This window comes from Fundulus heteroclitus, chromosome 15, assembly GCF_011125445.2.
Source record: "Fundulus heteroclitus isolate FHET01 chromosome 15, MU-UCD_Fhet_4.1, whole genome shotgun sequence".
In the NCBI taxonomy this organism is placed as follows: domain Eukaryota; kingdom Metazoa; phylum Chordata; class Actinopteri; order Cyprinodontiformes; family Fundulidae; genus Fundulus; species Fundulus heteroclitus.
The window spans coordinates 8881380-8907245 of NC_046375.1; the positions used below are offsets into that span (position 1 = coordinate 8881380).

Sequence of the window (25866 nt, forward strand, 5' to 3'; positions counted from 1 at the left end):
CGTACACTGTAATGACTGGTTTAAAATCTTTTGAGACCTCTTTGAATCCCTTCAGACTCTTAAGGTGCTATAATCTTCTTTCTGAAGGCCTCCGACAGCTCGACAGATCTCACCATGCTGTTCACTCTGAGTTCAGCACCAAGGAGAACACCAAGCTCAGTGTCCGAAGATTAAACAGGGCAAACCTTCTATAAAATGCTGGTTGAAGATGTTCGGATCATGAGCACATGATGTGTATTCCTATTTTAACAACTTGAAGCCAGAATAAATGTGTTTTTTTTTTCTAAATGTATTTATTTTTTGTTATCCATTTCATATGATTTTCCGTGGTCAAAAGAATCTATCTATATGTCCGCGCAGGGGTGGGTAAAAATATCGATTCATCAATGCAGTGCAAATTAAAGTAAATGACTTTACAGACAACAAGTAGAGTAGATTTGTAAAAAAAAAAAAAAAAAAAAACTCCTCCCACAAAGCCCAGCCAATGAAAACAAAAAAAAGTCTATGCCGCTTATAACTAAACCGTATCAAACCTCTGTCCCTCGCATTTAACAGAGAGCAGTGAGGGGCTGTGGCTCTAGCTCATTATGTCATTCCTCCGCCAAGCAATACCTGTCATTCACTGACGCTATGAGCAACATCAAATAGGTCTGCATAAGTCGTAAGAAAGTACACATTTGTACTGAAGAAGAACTTAAGTCAGATTTGCTAAAATGCTGGAGAGTGATAAGATTAGTGATAGGGTAGCAGAAAAGAGTCTGTTTCTGCAGAGGTTACTCATAAAATGAATAATGTAGGTTTATTAGCACTCCAGTTCTGTAATTTGTCAGGTCCATGTTAAGTTTGAATGTTGCCACTGATGTTTTTTTTCATTACAATTTCGACCCAGCAGTTGAAAGTGGGCCAGTCTGTAACTCCCAGACCCAATTTTCTCCCCAGTCCAGCAATGAGTACAGTAATATTTGTTTTTCATTTACCCTCCATATTCATTACAAGTATTACTGCACTTATGCTTTAAAAATGTGTGCGACTACTTTTTACAAAATAAATCAATATTGAATTGAATTTGAATCAAAGAATCCAAATCAAATCGATTTGAGAGGTTCTTAATAACTAGCCCTATGTACGAATGTGTTCATAGGACACAAAGGATGTCCATAATTCTCTTCATGATATTGTCCAGCGTTTTAATGCCTGTCTTATTAGGCTTGGTTATGCTTCTTGTTCAATTAGTATGAGTTATTATATGTTCTTCTTTTAATGACTCACTCAATTTCCAGGGTCATGAATGGGTTGGCTTGGTCTCTGTCCATCTCACCGTTGTAAAACAGGATTTTCTTACTGCTTATAACAACATACTGCAAGAGAGAAAGGAAACAAGGATCAAAGCAACTCAATCAGGATATGACTGATGACTAGGAAAACACAACTCTTGGAAGCGAGAAACGCTGATTACTTTTTTGTCCCAGCCAAATCGCTTTGTGTTCTTGGAAGGAAGCGAGAGCCAGCCCTCCAGCCGGGAATCTAGTGAGCATAGAAAGAGAGAGAGAGAGGGGGACAAAAAAAAACAAAACAGGAAGATGCTGGCATTAACAGGAGGACAGATTTCAATGATATGAATCACTTAAAAGAACACCTTGACATTTTTAAGTGTTTCGTGGCATTTTCTTCGAGCAAGGCGCTCGTCACTCCGGGAGGAAATGAGTCAGCGCTAAAACAAAAGATCAGGAAGTCAGGAAATCCTGCTTGATTAGTAAGGGGCAGCAACATTGACAAGGAAGTTCATGCACACAGCAGCGACGGGATTTCTGCAGAGAAAGATGATTAAATTATGAGTCTAATATCTCGACATTAATTCAAGTCCGTCCTCGTCTCCCGCAGCAGAATACATTTCAGCAAAGCTCAGCAGCACCATGCTGCGAATTCCGCTGTGTCCAGTAAACATTATGAGTCAAGACAGAGAGAGGATTAGCTGTATTAACGCACAGCAAAGCTGTAGATTTTTTTTTTTTTTTTTTTTTTGGTGTCCAAATACATGTTGGGCTGCAGTGCACACTTCCACAACATGCAGGGTCACCTTCAGGTTCAGATTCAGACTGAGGGGACTGCGGATAGGTCAGAGCCAGAGGACGGTGGCCCTGCTCCACCGGCTCGGCTTCTTCGTCGTCGTCATCCTCAGAATCGGACTCAAACAGAGCCCGGGCCGAGCGAAGGTTGGGCCGGGTATCGATGCGGACAGATTGGTGCGATCGCTGGTAGGTGAAGGACATTGACTCGGAGGTGCGAGTGTGAGCAATACGCACTGAACAGGGAGTCGAAAGCAAGGACGTGGTGAGGAGGAAAAAAAAGAGAAGTATTGAGAAAAAAGTGGGAGCAAATAAGGAAAAAGAAAAGGAATCCATGCGGCAGGGTCTTTAAGTTTGATATTGAAGTTTAAAACCTGAAAGATGTAGTGAGAAGCTGAGACTGAGGGCCTACCTGGGAACTCGTCAGAAACATCCAAATCGTTTCCGCTGCTAATGCTGATGGAGTCCTGAGAGTGAAGGCTAAGGGAGGTGAGCTGAAAGCGAAGCTGCTCGATGTCACTGTCTTTACTGGCCAAAACCATCTCCAGCTCCTGGCGCTGCTGGCTCTCTTCGGCCATGAGCTGCACAGAAAAGCACACAAAATATCCCAAAATAAATTACTATTATTTTAAGACTATCAATGCATTAGTTTGTAAAGCTTTTTCCATCTCCACAATAATGATGAGCAGAGTACTAAAGCAACTTAATTAATTAAAAAACAAACAGTGAAAGCAAGTTAAAAACAAGATAAATAAAACAGATAAAATCAGAAGTGCCATCATATTTTTAAGTATAAAAATTATGCCTGAATAAAGAAAAAGTCTTGAGATTTGGTAAAAAAAAAAAGAAAAAAGGCCATGCTCAGTTATAGTTCCAACACGCAGACTCGGGGTGCGGCCACAGCAGAAGCTCGGTTTCCCTAAAGTTTGCACTTTATCCTTGGAACCGGGACTAAATGTTGACTGTGACCTCAAGATGCTGGTGCAAAAAGAAAAGCTCAATAACTCTGATAAATAACGCTGTTAAGAGTTTTAAAAGTTTAAAATCTATTCTAAAACAGACGAAAAGCCAATGTGATGAGAATGAAACAGGTGTTAAAAGGCGGGATGACTGGGGGACACCGACATGGACTGCGCTGCAACTGTCAATTCAGGAACTAATAAAAGCGCGGTTAATTTTCCAGAAACCAAGTTTTGGGAACATATAAGGCAAATAAGGAGTTTACATCGTGCTGTGAAAAAGTATTTTTCCCTTTAAAGATTTCTCATATTTTTGATGTTTTCCTACACTCAAGTGCTCAAATCAAATCAAACAAACTGTAATATCAACAAATATAGCCTGAGCAAATACAAAATGCAGTTTTCATAAATGTTATACATTCAAACTAACCCAGTCCTGTCTATAAAAAAAAAAAAAAACAAAAAAAACAAATGTCCTCAGAACCAAATTAGTGTTGGTTATTTTTATCCTGCTGCATAACCAAAGTTCTCTGCAAGAAAGAACAGTTCATGGATCCACCTATCGTGGCAAGTTGTCCACATAGTTGCTATCAGATGTAGCTGCTTGTGCACCCTCAAAAAAAATCTCAAGTTTTGCCACAGAATGCTTTCCAAATGTTTTGGGATCATCGTGATTTTTATTTTTTTGGTAAATGTAAGATGTTCTCTTTGGTCAGCAGTGGTTTTCCCTTCATAACGCTACCATTGATGCTATCTTTATTCAGTCTCTTTCTTATTGTTGAATCACTAACACTGACCGTGAGGCCCGCCATGCTTTAGATGTCCTGGTTTCTTTTTAGACCAGCTGGATGAGTCATCGCTGTACTCTTGCAGTAACTCTTAACGAGAACACATTCCTATACATCCAGTTAAACTCGGATAAATGCCCATTTACATATTCTACAGACAATCTTTTGGCATAATTCAGACTAGAGCTGTACCATTTCTTTTCTGAAATCATAAAGCTCAAGCTAATTTCTTGGTTAGTCTCACTCTCTGCAATGGTGTGGCTGTGAGGGGGTTTGGCCACCAGTTCAACCCAAAAATTCACATCAGTTTCTTAGACAATTAGCATCTTTGCTGGCTCTGCAACATTACTGTCGAACCAGCATGTTCTGGTCAGAACAGACGACACAACTGTGGTTTCTCACATAAACAGGCAGGGAGGGACGCATTCTCGTCCACTCCTAAAACGGTCTCACGCACTTTAGCGGTGGTGCAGCATACACTTTCTATCTATCAGGGCTACGCATGTCCCTGGACGACTGAATATGGGTGCAGATCTGCTCTCCGGAGGCGGGCTTCGGGTGAGAGAATAGCGGTTTCGCCCTGCTGTGGTGGCACAAATACAGTGTCAGTTTGAGGAAACAGCAGTGGATATTTTTGCCACCGGGGCCAATATCCATTGTCCTCTGTTTTTCTGTAAATAACGGATCAAGATGCTCCACTGCAGGGAGACGCTCTAGCCCACTCATGGCCCAATGTACGACTGTATGCTGCATTTCCCCCAGTGGAAATCAAACCGCCTATACTATTCAATTCAATTCAATTAAATTTTATCTATATAGCGCCAATTCATGAAACATGTCATCTCGAGGCACTTTACAAAGTCAAAATCAATCATATTATACAGATTGGTCAAAATTTTCCTATATAAGGGAACCAGTTGATTGCATCAAAGTCCCGACAAGCAGCATTCACTCCTGGAGAAGCGTAGAGCCACAGGGAGAGTCGGCTTTGCAGCAATCCCTCATACTGAGCAAGCATGAAGCAACAGTGGAAAGAAAAACTCCCCATTAACGGGAAGGAAAAACCTCCAGCAGAACCAGGCTCAGTATGAACGGTCATCTGCCTCGACCGACTGGGGTTACAGAAGACAGAGCAGAGACACAACAAGAGAGACAAAAAAGCACAGAAGCACACATTGATCTAGTAATCTGTTCTACATTAGATGGTAATAGCGGGTGATCTGTCTTTCTTGGATGATGTCACAGTTAACAGAACGTCAGACCAGGTGTACTAGAGAGGCACAAACAGGACCCGTCCCTGATATAGGTTGTGCCTCACTGGCCAACAAAGCCATGATATGCCGAGATAATCTGCCTGCTGGCAGCCGAGCCCTAGCAGCTCTATGTTCACCGGGGTCTCCACGCCCAGGCAGAGGGGGGGAGATATTTCATCCACAGCTGGAGCTGTAGAAACTACATGTCTACCTGCTGAGAGGTCCAGTTTATAAGCTAATAGCCTCCTCGCAGCTGTGGGGTGGCTATAATCCAGAACGTTAGAGCATCCTTCACTAGAGGCGTGTATGCTTACAAATGGTGTGTTTTCGAGCAGTGGTGTGAGGACAAGCACATTATTTTCAGTGCTCAATGTTGGAGATTTTATGTTTCTGCAGGAGGTGTTGAATGAAGGTCTTTCCTTTTCCACAATCAAAGTCTACTTGGCTCCTTTTTCTGCCTGCCACGTTGGTTTTAACGGAGTTACACCAGGTGCTCATCCTCTGGCTGTACAATTTTTAAAGGGGGTTCATAGACCCAGACCAGTGAGTCAACCCAGTTTCCCTTCCTGGGATCTCACAATGGGAATCAAGGATCTTTGTGATCCGCCATTTAAACCTTTGGTGTCAGTAGGTATGAAGTTCCTTTCATATAAGTTTGCGCTGCTTCTTGCTCTCACAACTGCTAAGCCAGTGGGGGACTTTCATGCGCTGTCTGGAAATCTCGCCACAATACGCTTTTCACCTGATGGCGCCAAGGTCATCTTATGATCTAACATCGTTTCTTCCCAAGGTTCAACCTTCGGACTACAGCTCCATGACTATAGAACGTTGTAGTTTTTGTCTACCTCCTTTTGCATCTGAGGACCAAAGGAGGTTAAACCTTTTTTGCCCTTTAGATGCACTGCACTGCAAAGCGTGAGTTTGTGTGATCAATTGTGTGTGATGCTAACCAATCAAAGGGGAAAGCTCTATTCCCTTAGCATGGGACTGGCGTTTGAATTGTTATCTTGATTTCCTCCAAGGCATTTTTCTCATTCGCCATTATGGTTAATTTGGAAAAATCTTCTCATCATCAAATTATTCCAATGAGTAATTTTGCCAATTTTCATTCTTTGTAATTGCTTTTGTGCTTTAACGTACCCGCTAGGTACCATCTCAGTCGATGGTGAAGTAAAACATTTGTTTAATAATTTTCGAGTCTTGGTGGATTTTTGCTTGTTCTGGGACATCTTAGCCAATTTCCTTTCATCTAAGGCTCAGCATTTCAGCGAAATGGTTAAGTCTTGGACACAGCTCGGCATTTCAAAAATGTAATGATCTCAAACATAAATCCAAACTGGTTTCGAAATGCATAAAAAAGGCAAACATTAAGCTTCTTAGATGCCAAAAAAATTTTTAACCCTGTTTAAACTATATGGGCTGGCCAGCTTTGAGCCAGGAAACCAACCCACTCCAAGTAAACTTTACCATTTTTGACGAGAAGAATGGTCAAGTATTATCCAAGAACCTAGCTGATGGCTACACAAATTGTGAGGTTTCTCTGCAACTTGATAAGGAACATTTAATCCAATATCAGTGGGGGTTTACGTACATATTTAAGATGTATATCTACATTTTGAGAAAATCCATGATAAATTCAACATTCAAACTTCTACTTTAGACCACATTTACAATGTAAGGCATGCCAATAATGTGTGTATTTAAACTTGTGAGCTAACTTGTACATATGATAATATACAATCAACCCTCCTTGAAAATATAGCAATGTAAGTCTACATTGTGCAGAAAGAATCCGAGCAGTAAAACGAAAATGCAGCTCTTTCCAGTGTGTCAAAACAGCAGATGTTTTCTGGTAACAAGTATATATTCCGGGTGTATTTTGGGCATCGTGGGTGCACTGACCGCCTGTATCTCCTGCACTTCCTGCTGGTATTTGAAGATGACGGTGTTAAGGTGCTGTCTCTCTTTTGTCAGCTCCTGCTGCAGCTTCCTGTTCGCCTTCTCCTTCTTATGCACCTCAGAGTCGACACTCCGGGCGCCCCCTCGCCCCGTATCAATCCTCTTGTTCATCACCTCGGCCAGCTTGTTCACAGCCTGGGAGCAAAAAAACAAGTTGCAATAAAACAAAGCTTCTTTTCATGGTAAATATAAACTCGGGGAAATGAGCGGGGAGGCTTGCAGGAATCGATGCTGCTGTGAAAAAGGCATTTTCATGCTTCTTTACAGACACCCATAGTTCAATACAAGCCTGTAGCGGTGAGCTATTCTTGACAAAAATGGCATAACAGAGATATTATCTGTTTTTAAGTTAAAAAGTATAGAAAATATGCACAATTTTTCCAGACCTGTATAGATGCACACACCTGAGTTTTCAGAGTCCTTTCAACATGTATTTGTTTTTCCAAAGATGATTTTTGATTTTCCAACTCCTCTTTCATCCCCTGGGCTTTTTGGAGTTCTAGAAAATACAAAGATGAATAACCTTTTAGTCGCAATAAACATGCATTGTTATTCACTGCATATTGAATAACCTTTGAAAACAGAAATGCAGTGAAAAATCGGATGCTGACCAAAATAGGAGGAATTTACGTTATTGACCTGCCCTAAACAGCGATTGGCTGCTCAGAAACTTAAAAAGCCTACCTTTTCTGATCAGGTAAAAAGGACTGCTTATTTAGGGCACATTCACAAACTAGCTCCACAATATAAATGTCAAGCTTTTAAGGTAAACAAATCAAGCAGAAAAAAGAAAAATAAGGTTGCCCGCGGCCAGAGTTATTGTTGCGCTAGCAACAATAACCCTTGTAAGCAGTGTGCGATTTGCAAAAAAAAAAAAAAAAAACAGAGAGGGAGATCATTAATGAACAAAAGTTTTATTAATAATGGTTAGCTAGCAGGTGCTCTTTCCTTTCAGGTAGCTAGCTAGATCCAGTAGGTTAGACTATTGTTTTTAAACTTGCGCCATCTACTGTCAGGACTCAGGAATGGGTATTAGTTTACTTTAACCGCTTTGAGCAGAAAACGTAATAATACTCTTTAAAAACATGTATTAATATAAATATATATAATTAAAACAAGACATGTATTAATATAAATTTAAAAAAATCCATAATATTACTTATTCAGACCAAAGGGAGGGAGGAATGTATCCCCCCCAGGGATAAAACATGAATTACCATGGGGGGTAATTCCCCCCCAGCAAATTGCATCCAGTTAGTAAGTTAATTCAATATAAAAGTTACATTTATTTTGGCCTCATGTTAGAAACAGGGCAGTGTAGTCCAACTACTCTGTCCTGCCGACAGAGACGGATAGAGAGCGTCTTCTAATCCGGTGCGCCTTGTGGTTCGAAAAATACCGTATATTATGCTGCCCAGTACTTTTTCAAAATAAGAAACAAAAACTGAAACGGAACTGAAATGTGTGTAATGAGTAAAGGGGAATTGCTGTAAACTGAATTATTTTTGTCACTTAATTCTGTTGCTTAACCTGGATGACTTTACTGTTTTTACTGATTTTCTGTGATGCTGAAAAAGACTAATCAGAAACTTGGAGCTGTTTTTTGAGGAACTGATGTTTCTTTTACAATTTCAGCTCCATTTCACAATAGTTTTGCTTAGATAGGTCAAAGTTTAATTAATGCAGAAAGACAAAAAAAAAACGTATTTGTTGTTATTTATAGTTTTAGAATAGAAATAGGCTAAAATAGATATTGGCAGATCTGAGCTTTTCCAAATTATTTCCAAATTGGTGATAAAAAAAAAAAAAAAATCACAAATTGGCCTCCTTGATCCGTGCGCCTCTATTTAAATTATAACTTTTGTTTCTGTGAGAGTGTAACCCAAAACGAACACTGCTAACTTCTTTTCGACCTCATGTGATTAACCAAGACAGGTTTTAAACACGTTTCCATGGATCAGCTGAAATATAATTATTTCTGCCAACATTCGCTCTCTTTGCTGGGGCTCATTGACACAACGTGAGGCTCACCCTGCTGCAGCTCTTTTAGCTGGTTGTTCAGCTCTCCCTTCTCACTGGCCAGGTTGGCTACATCCTCTGTCAGCGTGCGGTTGGACTTCTCAAGCTGTGAAGGAAGACGGGGCAAAAGTGAGCTGATGTCAGCCACAGATAACTCATTTGTGGGAGTCATTTTAACACGGAAGCCATGCTGTGTCTGGCAGGAAGCAGCAAGATTGAAAAAGAGAGCGGAACTTGCTGTTGATCATGTTGTCTGAAAACACATTTTAGATCAGAACTGCTAACTAAAGACAGATGATTGCTTATGGCTAATTTACAATGGGTTCTGCAACTATTTGCAAGGTTTTCTTTCATGCCATAACTTTCAGTGCTATCAGTTATTGCAGTGATTGTTACTACTTCTTTGCAAACAGACTTAGGAGTTTGCATCTAAAAAAAGATATCAGTCAAGAATGTAAACAGAGGTTTTAAGGCTCTTTTATCTGAAGGTTACAGATATTAGTGTTAAACTAGAAAAATATTTTTCTCAAAAACAAGACAATATATTAACTTATTGAAAGCAATGCCTTTGGGTATACATCTCTAAACCTTTTCCAGACTAAATAATTTCCAACAAAAATATAGAAACCACCAGTGGATGGCAATAAGGTTGACATTGATGGCATCAAGATAAAAAGGAAGTACATCCTGACAAAGGTTAATGATTCTCCAGAAATCTGCCGTAGTTTGTTTTTTGTTAACAATGGCTACTTTTACATGGATATAAGTCATTGGACTACAGGGTGTTGCTAAACCTGTAGTTTTATTAGTGAGTGCAGTAATGTCTCAACCATTCTTAGAACCTGATGCTGGTCCATTCTGGACGCTCAGAAGACGCAGAATGGACCTAGTTTCCCATTTGTTGGTATATGTCATTGCTCATTGTCCGTGTTTGTTTGTATAAGATTGCTCAGTAAAGTTAAAAATAAAAAATAAAAAAAAATCTGATTTTCCTTCAGCACAGATGGAAGTATTACTTCTTTGTTTTTTAGGGAAACATGAGAGTCAGAGTGCTTGTATTTTGACTAAAGCCCGGTGCATGTAAACATACATCCTGATCGGTTTAATTGATTTTGTGCCCATATAAAACAATGTATTCCGATTATTTTGTTTCTTTTTCTATCCAACAACGTTTCAATCCGATCAAATAATTTGGGACAATTAAACTTAGCTGTTGTATTTCGGCAAAACTGTACAGATGAATTAATTTGCTTCTTTTACAAATTCATGCAGGTAAAAGACAACTGATGTTTAAATTGTGCATCGCCCTTGATTTATGGCAGAATGCAGCACAAACCAAGGAACTTAAACCAATCCTTGGAAATATTAGCATAAACATTCCTTGCATCCCTAATTTTGACACACTCACCTACCTCCAAGTTCACTTTAAAAATAGTTTAATTTGCAAGTCTTTCTTTGCTACTTTCGAGTGTGTTGCTGGCATCCAAATGTAAGCTTCTTCAATCGCACTGAAGTCAGTTATTTCTTGTGGTTATTTTATCAAACCAATAGTATATCCCATTAATGCCAAACTAAACTCCGTGTGATCATATGCATCTCACCGAGCCGATGGTGGCCTCCTTCTCACTGAGCTCCTGTTTGTGTCTCGCCATCATGTCATCGATTTCCAGCTCCTTCATGATCTTCTCCTTCTCCAGAAGCGAGTACTGCTCCTCGACATGAGAGCGAGCCAGTTGCTCGGAATCCAATTCCTTCAAACTGCTTTCCAGTCGCGATACCAGAGACTTCCTGAGCAAGTGGGAGAAACACAAGAAGCCTTTACTAAGCTGCTAGAGCTGGATAAATCTTTGAACAGCACTGAATCGCCTGTCTGTGGTGTGCCAGAACATATTTAATCAATGGCCTTTTTGTCAGTGACAGATTTTCTTTGAAATGCAGAGCCAGCTTCTTTATTTATTTATTTATTTTTTATTTATTTATATATATATATATATATATATATATATATATATATATATATATATATATATATATATATATATATATATATATATATATATATATATATATTCACATTTGGGACATCTCCTAGTTCAGTTCAGCTTTCATAATTGTGCAAAAGTCACAACCTGCTTTATGGCTGCAGAAATAATTGACAGGGGATCAATAATACTAATATGGAAAAGCCATTCCATTCTTTAAAGCTTAGATAATACGAATAAACTTTGGAGATGGAGGGAAAAGCAACGTAGTCTTAAAAAACGTTTACAAAAAAATTTATACTAATAAAAGTCTAAAATGTGTGGCATCAAAACTGTATGTATCCAGCAACCCCTGAATCAATACTCGGTCCGACATTATTTCAATGCAATTAGAGCTCCAAGTCCTTTGGAGTATGTATGCGACGTCACTGTAAGCGATATGCATATCCCGAAGAACTGTTTGGACAGCAATAAGTGTTATCTAATCGTTTAAGTACCATCTGTTCTGGCTCTCTATGCCTGTGCAATAGTTAGTGACAAATTGTTTAGTGCAGCATTTAGAAGATGGGGAAGTAATGAGAAACAGCTGATTATGTCCAGAAGCAACTTTTTCAATAAAACATCTCAGTTGAGATGGAAATAATAAAGTTTATTTTTTTCCCAGTAGGTGGATAGACTAGTCATTATCTTAGGTCTATCGTTGATTTTGAACCTAAAGCAGAAAGACACTAATACTGTTAAAATGTTTATTTATGTATCACAAGTTGGTTCTTTGCAGCAACGTTCAACTGTTTTTTTTTTTGCCATTTTCCATTTTATCCAAATGTCATGTAGCCCTATTTTACAGATGGACATTTTTCCAGCTTTGTTTTTTGTGAAATAGCCCAAGCTCAGACAGATTAGACAGAGAGCATCTCTGAACATCCAATTCCAAGTCTTGCCATACAAGTTTTTGAATGGATTTAGGTTTAGGCTTTGATTAGGCCATTCTAACACATAAACCATTCCATTGCAGCTTCTTCCATGTTTGCGGCGTTCCCTACATGGGTAATGGAAAACTTATTTTGCCATAAGCCATGACTTTTAAACTAATTTTGGATTTCTTTCAAGAGTGTCTTTCTTTGTGGCACTTTTCCATATAGGCCAACTTAGACAATCTAATAGTTGTCCTGCTGTAAATATCAGCAGCACCTCCAGGGTTACCATTGCCCTCTTGACTGCTTATCTGGGGAATTCTGTTGGGTTTGTTGTACATTTTTTTTCTTCATATTAACACAATGGATTAAGATGCTAAAAACTTTGGGTAATTTATTAGAGCCTGATGCTACTGGAAACTTCTCAACAACTTTATTACTAATGGTCTCTGGTTGTTCCTCCGTCTGCATTGTGTTTAACCTTTATTTATACAGGTTATTTCATCGAGATCCAAGATCTCATTTACCAGAAAGAGAAAGAGAGAGACCAACAGCAAAAAAAGTTGCAAACACAGTAATTAAAAACATTCACCTCAGATTAAATAGTCGTATAAAATATGACCTAACAACAGGAGCACATTTAGTAGGAAGATTTCTCTACTTATAATAATCTGCACAAAGCCATTTGTTCAATTATGTTCTCTAACAAGCCTTTGAGGCCTTCACAGAACGACTGTGGTTGCTAACTAGGTGACTTCTAAAGGCAACTGCTTGCACAGAATTTTAATTATGGGTATCACATTAATGTCATATATTTCATCAGATGTTTTTTGCTTGTAAAATATATATAAATATATATATATATATATATATATATATAGTTTTCCATCTAATTAACAGTTACAGACCACTTTGTTTTAGACTGTCAAACAAATTACCATAAAACCCATTGAGGTTTGTGTCTGTAATGTGACACAGATTTTTTTTTTTATCCTTTCTCCAGACGTTTCAATGTTTCTCACTGAATAACAACATTTCTTTCTGTTGGAACAGCAGGATTATTATGTGATTGTTGCAAGCAGTCCAAAATCTTGACAGCCACAGTTACCTTTCCTCTTGGTACTCAGCCAGTCGCTGCTGCAGTTCTTTGTACATCTTATTCTTCTCATCAGCTTCGTCCTTCAGCTCATGGATCTGCGTCTTGTAAAGGGTCTTTTTTGGGGGGAAAAATTAAATAAATCACACGAGTTACAGTTTTTACATCGCACATTAGGGCCTAATGATGCAAATTTATGATATTTTTCGCTAGGCTGAACACTCATGCTGTTGGCTGACTGTAAAATATTCGGCTGTCACTACTGTTTGACAGATGCACTAAAAAAGGGTGAGTTACTGTGAAAGACTGCTCTGCCTCCAGCTGGTCTTTCAGTTCCTTCAGCTGGTCATCAGCCTCTTGCTTTTCCCTGAAACGGCACCAAAAATCTGTCAATCTCAGCCGAAGGCCAAGCGGAGCATGAGCAGCCAAAAAACACGACGCGCATCAAAGCTGCAGCACCGAGCGCGGAAGCAAATTGGGCTCATTTTGAAATGCACGGCCAGTCTGACCTGCATAGCTCCTGGTTCTGCTTCTCCAGGCTCTGCTTTATTTCCAGCAGTTGGTTGAGTTCCTGCTTGAGCTCTTTCTCTGAGGAGGCAAGCTTAGACACCTGCTGTTTCTGCGCTTTTAGGTCGGTCTGGATAGTGCTTCGCTTTTGGATCTCCTGCTCCAGGCGTAGCGTGAGGTCCATCACCTGGACACAAGCAAACAGAACAGCCTATTAGGTAGCGAGCCCTGGAGGGAGGAATTTCAGCTGCACAAAAAAAATAAAAAAATAAAATAAAAATAAAAAACAGTTAGAGGTTTAATAGCTTTCTTCTCTTATCTGTATAATCTAATTAATAAGATGTACATTTTTGCCCGCTGATTTTCATAAGCTAGAAGTAAGAACATTCATTATTTCTCAGCTTGACTACTGTCAGACAATATGGGCAAATGCAAATGCAAAAAGATTTAGACTGACTTCAATGGATGTAGAATAAAGTTTCTCGTTTAGCGCTGAATTGTTCTGACAGGACCAGCATGAACTCCATGCATCTAAATCTTGCCTGACTAAAAGTCCACAACAGGACACTGTTATTCTTAACATGGAAAATATTTTTGTTTTTTCAGTTAAAGAACAATTTAAACTCACATGGATATGCCACTAGACATGCAGCTGAAGGATGCTTTCTAATTCCTCAAGCTAAATGTAACTTTCTTAAATGCACCAAAGTCAGTATTAAGGAAAAGCAGAGAAGCTTTTTAGGAGTGAGTTATTTATAAATGAAATGGTTAATACTTGTACATTTTATAAATGTATCAACATTTTCTATGATTTGTAATAAATTATTGTATTAATACGTATGCTAAATTTGTTATCAATTGTATATATTTTTTTATTGTAATTGTATTATATGTGTTTTTAAACAATGGACCTCAGGAAGAGTAGCTGGGTGTAAAGCCTGGCTAATGGATGCTAAACAAACAACAACAATCTGAAAAGACTTGTTCTCAATAAATTGGTCAGAAAAGTCAAATTCTAGTGACAGGAATCTGTAAGGGCTGTTTTATTCTAATGTATTTAAGTGTCTTAGCAATAAGGATGATTTAAGGCCAAAAGTGCCAAGTAAGTTAATAAATTATCGCAAAATTATAAATAATAAATAAATACATAAAATAAATGTATGCTATATTGCTTCATAAAGATGTGAATTTGTTTTCGGTTAAAAATTCTTACTTCGAAATTGTGTTTAATAAAAAAAATAGATTTCAAATTATTTCAGGATTCTTTCCCCATCTTCAGTGGTTGCTATGCTGCAATGTGAAATTTTATTTAACTGGTCACCGTGGCTCGCCAAAAAAAGAGCCTAAGATCGGGCAGGTAAGCCGGCTCGGCAAGTCCACTTCAGATGAAACATTTTGACTGGAGCAGTGTTGACTACGCACTCTTCTTCACATAAACGAACATGCATTTTCTTTATACGCTACTCTTATTGTCACAATCAAACTTAGAAGAGTTCATGCTTTCCTACTTCTGAGGAAAAAAAAGTTACCTCTTCCGAAAGTTTCTCCTTTTGTGCCTGCAACTCTTCCAGCTTTTGCTGTGCTTGCTTGTGATCACATTCTAGCATGGAGTGATCCTTCTTTAGTTGCAGCAGCTTTTCTTCCACCTGCAGTTTCAAGCTGCGCTCCTCCTGCAGGGTGCTCTCCATCTCTGGACCAAAAGAAACAGGAAAGAAAAAAAACAATCCTTGATTGGATCAGTTATAATTGTGAGCCTCTCCAAAGAACTTGCATGGAGCACCATGGGTCTATGATCAGCAAAGATCAATCAGGATGAATTTTAATGTCAAAATGCAGACCGTTTACTTTATACATAGAAGTTGTGTTTAAATATTTGTCTGTAGTGATGCATGATCTATATATATTAAAAACAGTAACAGTAAAATATAGCCTTAATATCTGTAGCAAGTCTAATTTATAGATGCAGGCAGATTTATATGTCTGTAGATCAGTGTATTCAGTTAATAACATTTGGTCTTAGATCACGGTGAGCATTGCTGACGGTAGTCAGATGACGCGGTGGTGCCGATGTATGGCAGCCTCGTCTCTGTCTGCCCCAGGGCAGCTGTGGCTACTAACATAGCTCACCACCGTCAGGGTGTGAATGTGTGTGTGTGAATGGGTGAATGACTGACTGTAGTATAAAGTGCTTCGGGGTTGTCGGACTAATTAAAGTGCTAAACAAGTACAAGCCATTTACCATTGCAGAGGGTCGGGCTCGATTCATCATTATTTACAACTGATTTATTATTTAAGCAAACTGCCATTATGATAGTTCTGCTATACTGTCGTGTCTGTTTATATCTGCTAATCGTACCCAGTGCTGGGGCTATATTTATCCAAAAAAAAAAAAAAAAAGGACCATTAAAACATTATCAGGATGGAGGCTTGGTGTATATAACCTTATTGTATCATGATCAAATGGTTTTGGGCTTTTTTTTAAAGCATATTTTGTGGCTATACACCTTTAACTACAAATTGCAGTTAAAACTCCCAATTTTTAACAGTTATTAAGACCAAACCACTCCAGAAATCCACCACAAGTTAAACATCCAGATGGTTCTGGTAATTTTGGTTATTGATAATTAATAATCACAATTATTCATCGATTATTAAGTGCCAGTAACTCAATCACCACGAACCCTAGAGTACAACAAGTATATTTGTTGCAGTGATTTTTGGTTGGGGTTTATTTTTAATTAGAATTTCTATATATCTGCAATGAAAATGATAATTGCACAACAAACAAGAGATGTATTTATTTTAAGGCTTTTTAAATATCCTGGTCTGCATCTGTACTTGCATCTTTTCTTTTTCCCCACCTTTTACGGCCTCAGATTTAGCCTCCTCGATAGACTGGTAGATTTCGCTTTTATCCACGAGCTTCGCCTTGGTGGCCTTATGCTCTGCCTCCTCCTGCTCCAGACTCTGCTGCAGCGACTTGAGCTGGAACGTTAGGTCAAGCTCTAGGTTGTTCTTTTCCTGCAGTCAAAGCATTTACGTTAAGAGTAATTAATTCAACTCAATTCAGCGTTTTTATACAGTAGCAATTCACAACACATGTCATCTTTTGGAACCACACAATAACGTCTTCAAAGGATTAATATTTTACACTCAAATATATTAAAAAGAGATTTAGAACTGAAGAAATACCTTTTCAAGATTATTTAGCTTTGTCTGCAGCTCCTTCTTATCACTTCTGACCTTGGAAAGAGATGATTTCACCTCCTTCACTTCATCTTCTAGGACTGAAATGGTTCCTAATGTGGAGGAATGTAAATACAAGTTAAAGTAAAACAAGAAGTACTGCAGAGACGTTGGTTATACCCGTCTGAAGGTGATGCAACTATTTAGACACAAACAGGCAATGACCTGACTCCGGGTCTGCCTATTTTTGGACATTCCCTAAGCCAATGCTCATGTTTTGCCTAAAACAGACAAAATCCTGACACTTTACGTTTATTTTTCATTTTCCACGCATCCACCCAAACGGAGACTTTGACCAGCAGGGGAAAATACACGAGGCATCAGAGCAAACAGGTAAGTCTTTGTCCTAAAACACGTTCCCCTCTGACCTCAGAGGACGGCCTCTCCTAATGGACAGAGAACCCAAATTTAAAGCCACCTCTCAAGGAAGAAACAGTAACGTTCTGGCATGCTGCTTCGCTTTCCGCCGCCTTCAGCAGATGTTTCCACCTATGATCCAATATTTCCCTATGACTGAATCCAAAAAAACGATTCACATCTAATCCTCAGCTCAGCTGCAAGCTCCAAGTTATGTAATGTCTTCTTCCCCACGACTGAGGAAATGTTTACCGTAGGACCAACTGAATATCGGATTACTCTTAAGGCTCTAGATCATAATTAGCGAGATGAAAGACAAGGTAAACTGTCTACTCATCGGTTTCCATGTCTCACCCTGTAGGTCCGCGAGGGTCTCTGTCCTGAGGTTGCTTTCTTTCTTCTCCACCTCCAGCTCGGCTTGCAGCCCCCTCATCTGCTTCTCCAGCTCCACCTTGCCTGCTTCAAGTCTGCCGCACTTCTCCTCCATCTCCTTGAGGCTGACTTCAAGGCTCTGGGCTTGTTTCTTTGCCTCTGCCTTGCTCTTCTTCAGCTGAGCCGTCGCCTCCTTCTCAGCCTGCAGAGCACTGTTGGCCTCCTCAAGCTACAAGTGAAGAACAGATCAGCTTACGTTTCCACTACCCTAAAAAGTAAAACCTTTAAAAATATATATATATATTAGCAGATTTTTAAACATAACAGGAACAAATTTGTTATTTTAGAATAGAATAGAAAAATCCTTTATTGCCCATCAGTGAGGAAATCATTCTTTTATTCATTCAGTATACAAATGATGAGTTATATGATGAGTTAAATATTTTAGGTAAGAACAGTCCATTTCCTTAAATATGGCAGTGATGTCATGCACTTTAACAATATTTCCATGGCTTTCAGAAGGGAAAGAAGCCCCACAGCGTCAATGATCTTCTACCATACTGAACAGTGGCCATGAGGTGCTTATTCTCAGTCGTCCTTTATTTCAGATCTACTGGCAGAGTTTCTCGCATAAAAAGTTCAATGTTACTCTCATCTGACCAACGCATAGTTCCTGGATAAGTCCCAGTGGACCGTGACAAACTCCACAGGTTTCTGCTTGTAGTGATGATAGGACAGAAGAAGCTTTTTTTCTAATGTGTCTCCTGGCATGTGGACATAATGGTTGTTATAGAGACTTGGAGACCCTAGGAGGCCTCACTTTGCTGCAGTTCGCTGACAATGAGCCTTGTGTATCACAGTTATAGTTGATCTGGTCTGACTGCATTAATGTTCAAATGGTGGCGATATTCTCTTTCTTACTTTTGAAGATCATTGCACATTTACCCTGATAAAATGAAATGTTCCCCTGTATTCCAAATTCAAAGAGCGGCAATGAAAAAATCAGTGCCATGTCCAATTTATAACCCTGAGAGAATACATATTTTTCTTATTATGGGTCCGACTGGTAGAAAGTCATTGAAGGTCAGAGACAATGCTGAATGTTATTAGAGTGCGTTAGTACTGAGTAGCATTCACCATCTGTATGGGGCATGTTTTCTGTTGTTCCACTAATTTTGCATAATCTTTTTGTTTGTTTAATTAGTTTATCTTCTAGTAACATCATTAAAACACACAATAACTTTTATTGCAAGTGCTTATTTCTGCAGGAAGATAGTCCAGCGATGAGTGACAATAAAAAAGCTCTTTGCTCACTTGTTTTTGCAGCTTCATGTTCTTCTCATTGGATATCTGAGATTGTTGGTTCTTCTTCTTCAGGTCCTCCATCTGGTCCCTCAAGTTGTTTACTGTAATCAAACACAGTCAAGAAGAATGTTTTTAAATTTTTTAAATTTTTTTGCAGTAGTCAATAAAAATCCTGTGGCAGGTAAAAGTTACTAGGAGCTCACATTCGTTTTCCAGGATGCGCTTCCTGTCTGCTTCCACCTCCACCTTGCGCAGGTTCTCTGCACTCTGGTGCTGCAGCAGCGCTTGGGCTCGCTCCAGCTGCCTCAGTGTATCTTCCACTTTCTGCCGACTGTTCATCTGACAAAACAGTGGTAGGAACTTAGGCTAACCCTATTATACAAGACCGGGTTAAAACACATGCAACAGTCTGAGTATTTTTTTTTTTACCTCCTTTTCCAAATCTTTAACCAGCTTGTCTACATGATTGGTGGCATTCCTGGGGAACAAAAAAGCTTGATTAGAGATTTCCTATTAAATTATAGTCACTTAAAAAAAAAAAAAAAGTAAACACATTTTAATAGTATCTTTTGAATATTTTCTGGTGTAAGATTATTTATAAAAGAACAAAAATGAAGTCCTGTCTTTGACTTAAATTTTTTTTTTTCTTTAACGCCGTGCAACAACTAGTCTTTAGAGGTTTCTTCCAACTGATCCTGCAAATTTCTTAACATATATACACCACAACATTAACCTGAAATAAATACTCTTTAATCTTAAAAGGGCCATGACAAAAACAAAAAACAAAAAATCTGAGGTGTTGGGGGTATAATATGATCTGTTGAGCACTGATGAGGCCATGTGAATGTCAAAAGTGAATACCAAAAGGACCCGCTCAGGGGCGATCAGCTTTGTTGCTTTGCTCAAAAACTGCCAGATCAGAAAACAGGTTGTCTTTGTAAGTAGGTTGGCTTTCTAAATAATTCATATTCTCCAATTAAAGCACACCATTAAGCAAACAGCCTTAGCTCTGCCCCCTGCCGATGCACCGGCTTTGAGTCGTGCTAGCACGGCAGCCCCAGATCAGAACTCCCTGTATCGGCCCGAACAGGAGGCAGACGCAGCTGAAGCCGCGGAACGAGAGTATCCCATGTTGAACCTCAAACTAGCTTCACAGCGGTTACCGAAAAGGAGACCCGATATGTCCGAGGGTGCTCGAAAATGCATGGCGGTTCCACTCACTCACTCTCCAAGGATGAGAGAATCAGAAGAGTGGCTGAAGTTAATTTAAACAAATGGACAAAAAAAACCCCAACAAAAATGTTGTGCACCAGCAAAGAAGGTGGCGACCAGAACGCTATAAGTTTATTTAATTTGTAAATGCTGTCAAATGTAAGGAAGGTGTGTTTGTTACTGAAAAATCAGGTTGACTAACTGAAGCTAAACCGCTACCAGCGGCATGATTTTCCTGTCGCTTCCCAAAAGTGTGAGCTCTCCGACGCAGTTACTGCAGTGGCAAACTGTTCATGTTTCGCGACTGTGCAGGCTTTTTTTTTCGGTCCCACTGTGTTGAATCCCACCACCAGGTAAAAGCCTTTGGTCAGCTTGGCCTCGCCTGTCCGACATCTTGCAACACAAGCACTTCCACTAGCCAGGGAGGTGTGGATGGATGGGGCGCATACGACCGGTTTTCCAGATACGGTTGTAGCCAATCAGAGCGAAGTCAACTGGGTAGCGCTGCATATCATTACCGCAACCAACCCATTTACCGAGAAGGGACATTTGGCCTGACAAAACAACAAGCTGACCTAATTTTTTAATATGCAGCAAGATCAACTACATGAAATGGTTTATACAGAGATGTCACGGCACCTTTAACATGAAAACGCCACAACATAAACCTGTTTAATCTTAAGGTAAAATGTCGGTATATAGTTTCAGATTATACAGGAAGTGGTCAAATCCACCATGATGATGTTTAACCTTGTGTGTGTTTGCACTCATACTTGCACTTCTGCTCCAGTTCGTCTTTGGCCTGCATCTCATGATCAAGCTGCTCCTCCAGCTGGTTAACCTTTTTCTGCAGCTGCTCAGAGGGAAAAGAAAGAAATGTGTCTTCTGTCCATCCTCTTTTGCAGGATTAAGAACTTGCACACAAAGTGACACACCTCTTTCTTTTTGTCTGCAGACTGTTCTTTATCCTTAGAGGTTTCCTTACAGTCGTCCGAGTCCTTCCCAGAGCTCCTGCTTGTTTTGCTCAGCAGCCTAGGGAGAGAAAAGGGAAAAGCAACAAGATTTTGCAACTGCTTTAATTGATAGTAACACAAAAGTCCAAACTCCAAGAATCATGTGAGGTTCAAAGATTGGCCATAACATTATAACCGCGGACAGTTTAAGTTTGTAAAACCCTTAATTTTGTTCTAAAACAATGTGCTGCTAGGAAGCACTACAGTCTGACGTTACTTTGGTGCGGCTGAACTTATAAAAACATTTGTAGCCCCATGCAAACATGTTTAGTGGAACTTTTCAATGTATTTTGATAGAAAAGGTACAACAAAATTATGAAATGGGTAGAAAAGTCATTAAGGTTTTCAGGACCCACCAGTTCATATTTTGTAGAACCACCTTTTGCAGCATTTAGAACTCCAAGTGTTTCGGGTTATGTCTCTGTTTCATATTTGCAAATTAGCTCAAGCTCAGTCAAAGGGGACGTACAGCATATGAGAACGTCAAATTGAAATTATTGCCACGGTTTGTCAACTCTGTTTAAGTTTTGGACTTTGACTAGGCCGAATGCTGAACCTGCAGGGTCCAGCAACGCCTTCAGCTTTGACCCGAGTTGTGCCAACCCTGGCTCTCCAAATGAAATATGGCAGCCACAGGTTGGTGATCCTTGAGCTCTAACAGGCTTGTATCTCAGAGGACATAAAGCAGCCAGGATGTCTTTCACGGGATTTATAATTTCTCTGCTCTCAGCCTTGTTAAGATATTGCAGGACCGATCTTGTTAGCATGACTGTTCCAACTAGAACTTAAAGGCCGGGAACCCAAAACCCATTAACAGAAATTGGAAAGTCTGTCGAAAGAGAGGTGAGAGGTCTAAAGGAAATGAGAGAGAAGTTGACTTTCTTCCTGTGTAAGCTCATAGGGTCGTTATGTACTGGATGACTCAGAATCTATACCAGTATAGACATAATTGGATGTCCCAAAAGGACAGTGATCCCAAACATTTTCCTGGAATATAGATAAAACAGGCTAACATTAAGCTTCTGAAAGGCGCTCAAAGACCTGACTTCTACCTTATTGAAAAAGCTCAAACTGTGCTCTGATGTTCCTGCTAAAAAGGTACTGATGGAAACAAAGTGTGTGGTCATGAAGGAATATGCCAAGTATAGGTTAAACAGATATTAATTGGGTTTTAAGTATATAAACTGCATTGCTGAGAGTGTTGGATCATTTGGTTTCATACACAGTCATATTGACATTCCCTTTTTAAAACAATGTATTTAATACACCTTCGGTCCACATGTCTCTGTTACAAGTAAAATCCTATTCCTGGTACCTTACAAAGTCAAATATATCACACAGTGCTTCACCTGGGAAGAGCAATTAAAACACATTAAACAAAGGCCCATCTGGAATAAAAAATGTCTTTAGTTGTTTCATAAAACTGTTTAACTCCTCTGGGAAGGTTGTCTACAAGTTTAAGGAGTTTCGTTTATGTGAATATTTGATCATTCCGAAAGAAAAGCATTTGTGAGGTCAGACACTAACGTTGGCAGAGGAGGAGTGGCTCATAGTCTCTGTTCTAAAAAAAATAAAATAATCAAGGGGCATTCTGTCAGACTGAGGCTGGAAGCAAAAAAAAATCTCAAAAAATTTCTTTATATGTTAAAGTATTAAGAGACACAATTCATCAAAGAAACACGTCTCCCCAAATCTAGAGCCCAGTGGCGTTGTGCTTGATTTGACTGCATCTGATGCTTCCCCCTGGAATTAGTGGATAAAGCTGCTCAGCCAAGAAAACTAATTCTGCAACTCTTGGTGTACACTGGTTCTGAACTAATCCGATGGTGACATCTGCGTACGTTGGTGCTGCTCAGAATCTCTTCCACTTTGTTATAACTCCCCTAAGAGCTGACGGGGAATAATTTAAAGTCATGAGGAAATTTCAATACTAGACAGGTGACATCCAATCACAGCAACACAATGGAATTCAGTGAGCGTCAAATAGTGATCCTTTCTTTCCCAAATGCTTGTAGTTGCAGCTTGCGCGCCTAAATGCAGGTGTTTACACACTTATTTTCATGGAAGTTATTGGAACACCTGGATTTAAGAATTTTGAGGGATGTATTTAATACTGCATATGTTATATCAACAGTGGGAGCTCGCAATTCTACATCTGCAAACAATTTAAACTTGTGTACAGTTTTTATTAGTGAAATTCATTGAAGATGCTTAAAATCAAGAAAAAGCCCACGATCAGTATGACATTCATCCGTAAAGAATGGATAGAAATTTTTGTCATCGGAGTTTAGGTGCAGAATAGCCACATGGGGCATTTGGGCATTCTCACAACTGTTTACTGTTTTGACATATGAGACCAAAAGAATTTGGTCTTTATCTGTTTTTAAGTGGCAGGTTCGCAGTATAAAGCATTTCAGCAACATAAATTCAACAAATACATGTTTATTTTTTTTTCAATGAACTAGGCTAAAGAGAGGCAAGAAACTATGATAAATCAGAAGCAAAGAGACTACAAGGTGGCAGTATGGGTCTTAAACAGGGAGACTGTGTTGGACTGCTGTAGAGTTACAGAGTGAGAAGCTGTTTTTTCCCCCCCTTTAAGCATAATGTTGTGTTTAGTCCTTCGTCAGCGCAAGGAACACAGTTTTTCTGCGTATAAAACCAAACCCTACAAACAAACTGAACATGAAAATTGAGCAATCATGCATGCAGATAGAATAGCAGGGAAATAAGAAGGACACAAGATTAAAAGACTTACTGATCCTCCTTGAAATAAGTGAAGCCGATAAATGGGAGCTGGTTGCCCGCAAACGATCTGGGAGGAGGAAAAGTTTCAGCATTTCCCTTTTCCACCTCTATATCATCAAAGTTGCTGGTGTCTATGTCGCTGTGCAGCTCTGGAACCACTGGGGCCACAGCTGGAACACAGAAACAGAGGGCGAGTCGTTGAGTCAAACGGTTCAGGGAGAAGGAGGAGGAGGTGGTGCAAGCCAGGAGGGTTAGAGTAGAAATAAAGATTCTGTTGAGCAGAAAAGCCCCAGAGTTACTGACTGTGCCTTGCAGAAGTATTCATATCCATTGAACCTTTTCATATTTGACATGTGACAATTAACTTCCAGTTATTAGAATCTTATGTTATAGACCAGCACAAAGTAGTGCATAGATGGGAAGTCAGAGAGAAGCCTTGCATTGTTTTTTGTAATCTTTATAAATAAAGATCTAAAAGGTGTGGTGTGCATTTGTATTCAGCCTCCCCAGGTCAGTCTTTTCTAGGTCCACCTTTTTCTGCCCTTACGGCTTTCTTCCAAGGTTGCCCTGCATTCTGCTCCACCCATCTTCCTCTCATCTCTTGCAAGCTTTCCTGTCTCCGCTAAAGAAAGACATCCCCACAGCATTACGCTGCCACCACCACAGAGGGGATGGTGCAGTACGCTCAGGCTAATGCCGAGGGTTTGTTTTCTTCAACACATATTTTCCATGTCAGCTGGGTTCTTTACAAACTTTAAAATCCCTTCAAGATGCCGTTTCTTCACCAAAGTTCTCTGACACACCTCTGAGATCTTCACTGAACAGGTCTACGGCACTTATCCTGAAACTAAATTGCCAACAAATTAGGCGACTTCTAAAAGCAATTGATTGCATTGGTTGTTATTTAGAAGCATTGGAATAAAGTGGTCTGAATACAAATGCAATGTTTTCTTTGTAAAAATAACATCTAATAATACACATATATTGTTATAAGCTACGTGTGTTAGTCCGTCACACGAGATCCAAGTACATTGCACTGAAGTTAGAGGTGACAAAATATGAAAAACGTTCCAGGAGCCATTGAACATTTAAAAGCCCGTCTTTAAAAAACATTTAGCACAGATCCACACCCCCCACCCACCCTTCCCTATTTCAACCAACCCGGTGCCAACTTTGGCACGGCCTGTAGTAGGAGTAAGCTTTTACGAAGGTTGGCGTGAGCTTGACACCACTCCTTTCCCCACACAGTGCTTGCTTTGAGCCCAGCTCACACAGTTACCTTTCACAAACGAATCCTGACCACGGCAGCAAAAAAAAAAAAAAAAATCAAAAATACAGCACCCTCGGCTCTGCTTTCACAAGAGCCGACACACTTTCGAACACAGCACAGCATGCAGACACAACTCCGTACGAGGGCCAATCAGATAAAACTAAAGCTGGTTCTTTGGTCTATAAAAAGATCCCGATTAAAAAAAAAACAAGCAGTCTCAGAGCAGTGTAATTCTGGCTCTATGCAGGGAGCTCATTACTGTTCGGTCGAGACTTGACCGTGAGGAAGATGAATGGGACTCAAAGATGGCAGAAAAAAATACACAGGAGTGAAATCAACGCAGGGGGTGATATAAAAGAAGAAACTGAAATCAAAAGTGTGGCGAGACAGAAAGAGACATGGATGGCCTTGTGGCTAGACTTCCCAGAATGCTCTCTGATAGCGGGAGCCTAATGACAGGCAGCCGGCGGCCACAGCGAGAGTGAAAGAGAGTCGAAAACTTTCAAAACGGGGCACCCCTCTCATTAGACGAGGCCACACGATCAGCCCCGCCCGCTGCTCCGGAGGATGCGCCTTTCTCAGCCCCTTATATCCAATCGTCCATCCTGTCGTCGCGCTCGCGCAGCCGCTCGTCTCAGCAAACAAGCAAAACAACTGGAAGAAGTCAGAGTCTGAGCTGAAAGCGAGAGCCACATGCAGCAGGGAGTCGTGTCGTTCTTAAACGTCCGGAGAGGGCATAGATAGAGCCCAGCCGGGAACAAGGAATGGAGCCAGCACATCTTTTCAGCATGTGTGTGTGC

General features: G+C 39.8%; 1 protein-coding gene across 5 annotated transcripts in view; it reads right to left on the minus strand.

Annotated features, from left to right (window-relative positions):
* The window catches only part of LOC105930740 (rho-associated protein kinase 2), a 61187-nt gene that overhangs the window by 15141 nt on the left and 20180 nt on the right, over window positions 1-25866 (minus strand). For 4 of the 5 annotated variants that reach the window (XR_004932839.1, XR_004932840.1, XM_036147325.1 and 1 more), the window contains exons 9-29: window positions 23807-23966; window positions 20971-21067; window positions 20809-20888; window positions 19253-19301; window positions 19027-19162; window positions 18833-18924; window positions 17501-17747; window positions 16736-16842; window positions 16405-16564; window positions 15073-15233; window positions 13546-13730; window positions 13334-13403; window positions 13049-13152; window positions 10646-10832; window positions 9057-9150; window positions 7430-7524; window positions 6969-7160; window positions 2479-2647; window positions 2078-2302; window positions 1457-1524; window positions 1270-1358 (exon numbers count right to left, since the gene is read on the minus strand). Coding sequence is in view for 3 of the 5 variants with exons in the window: in XM_036147325.1 (XP_036003218.1) it covers window positions 1270-1358; window positions 1457-1524; window positions 2078-2302; window positions 2479-2647; window positions 6969-7160; window positions 7430-7524; window positions 9057-9150; window positions 10646-10832; window positions 13049-13152; window positions 13334-13403; window positions 13546-13730; window positions 15073-15233; window positions 16405-16564; window positions 16736-16842; window positions 17501-17747; window positions 18833-18924; window positions 19027-19162; window positions 19253-19301; window positions 20809-20888; window positions 20971-21067; window positions 23807-23966 (2767 nt within the window). In the remaining 2 variants the exon portion in view is untranslated. The remainder of the gene's footprint in view (window positions 1-1269; window positions 1359-1456; window positions 1525-2077; window positions 2303-2478; window positions 2648-6968; window positions 7161-7429; window positions 7525-9056; window positions 9151-10645; window positions 10833-13048; window positions 13153-13333; window positions 13404-13545; window positions 13731-15072; window positions 15234-16404; window positions 16565-16735; window positions 16843-17500; window positions 17748-18832; window positions 18925-19026; window positions 19163-19252; window positions 19302-20808; window positions 20889-20970; window positions 21068-23806; window positions 23967-25866) is intronic. The other variant, XM_036147327.1, reaches the window with a different exon arrangement.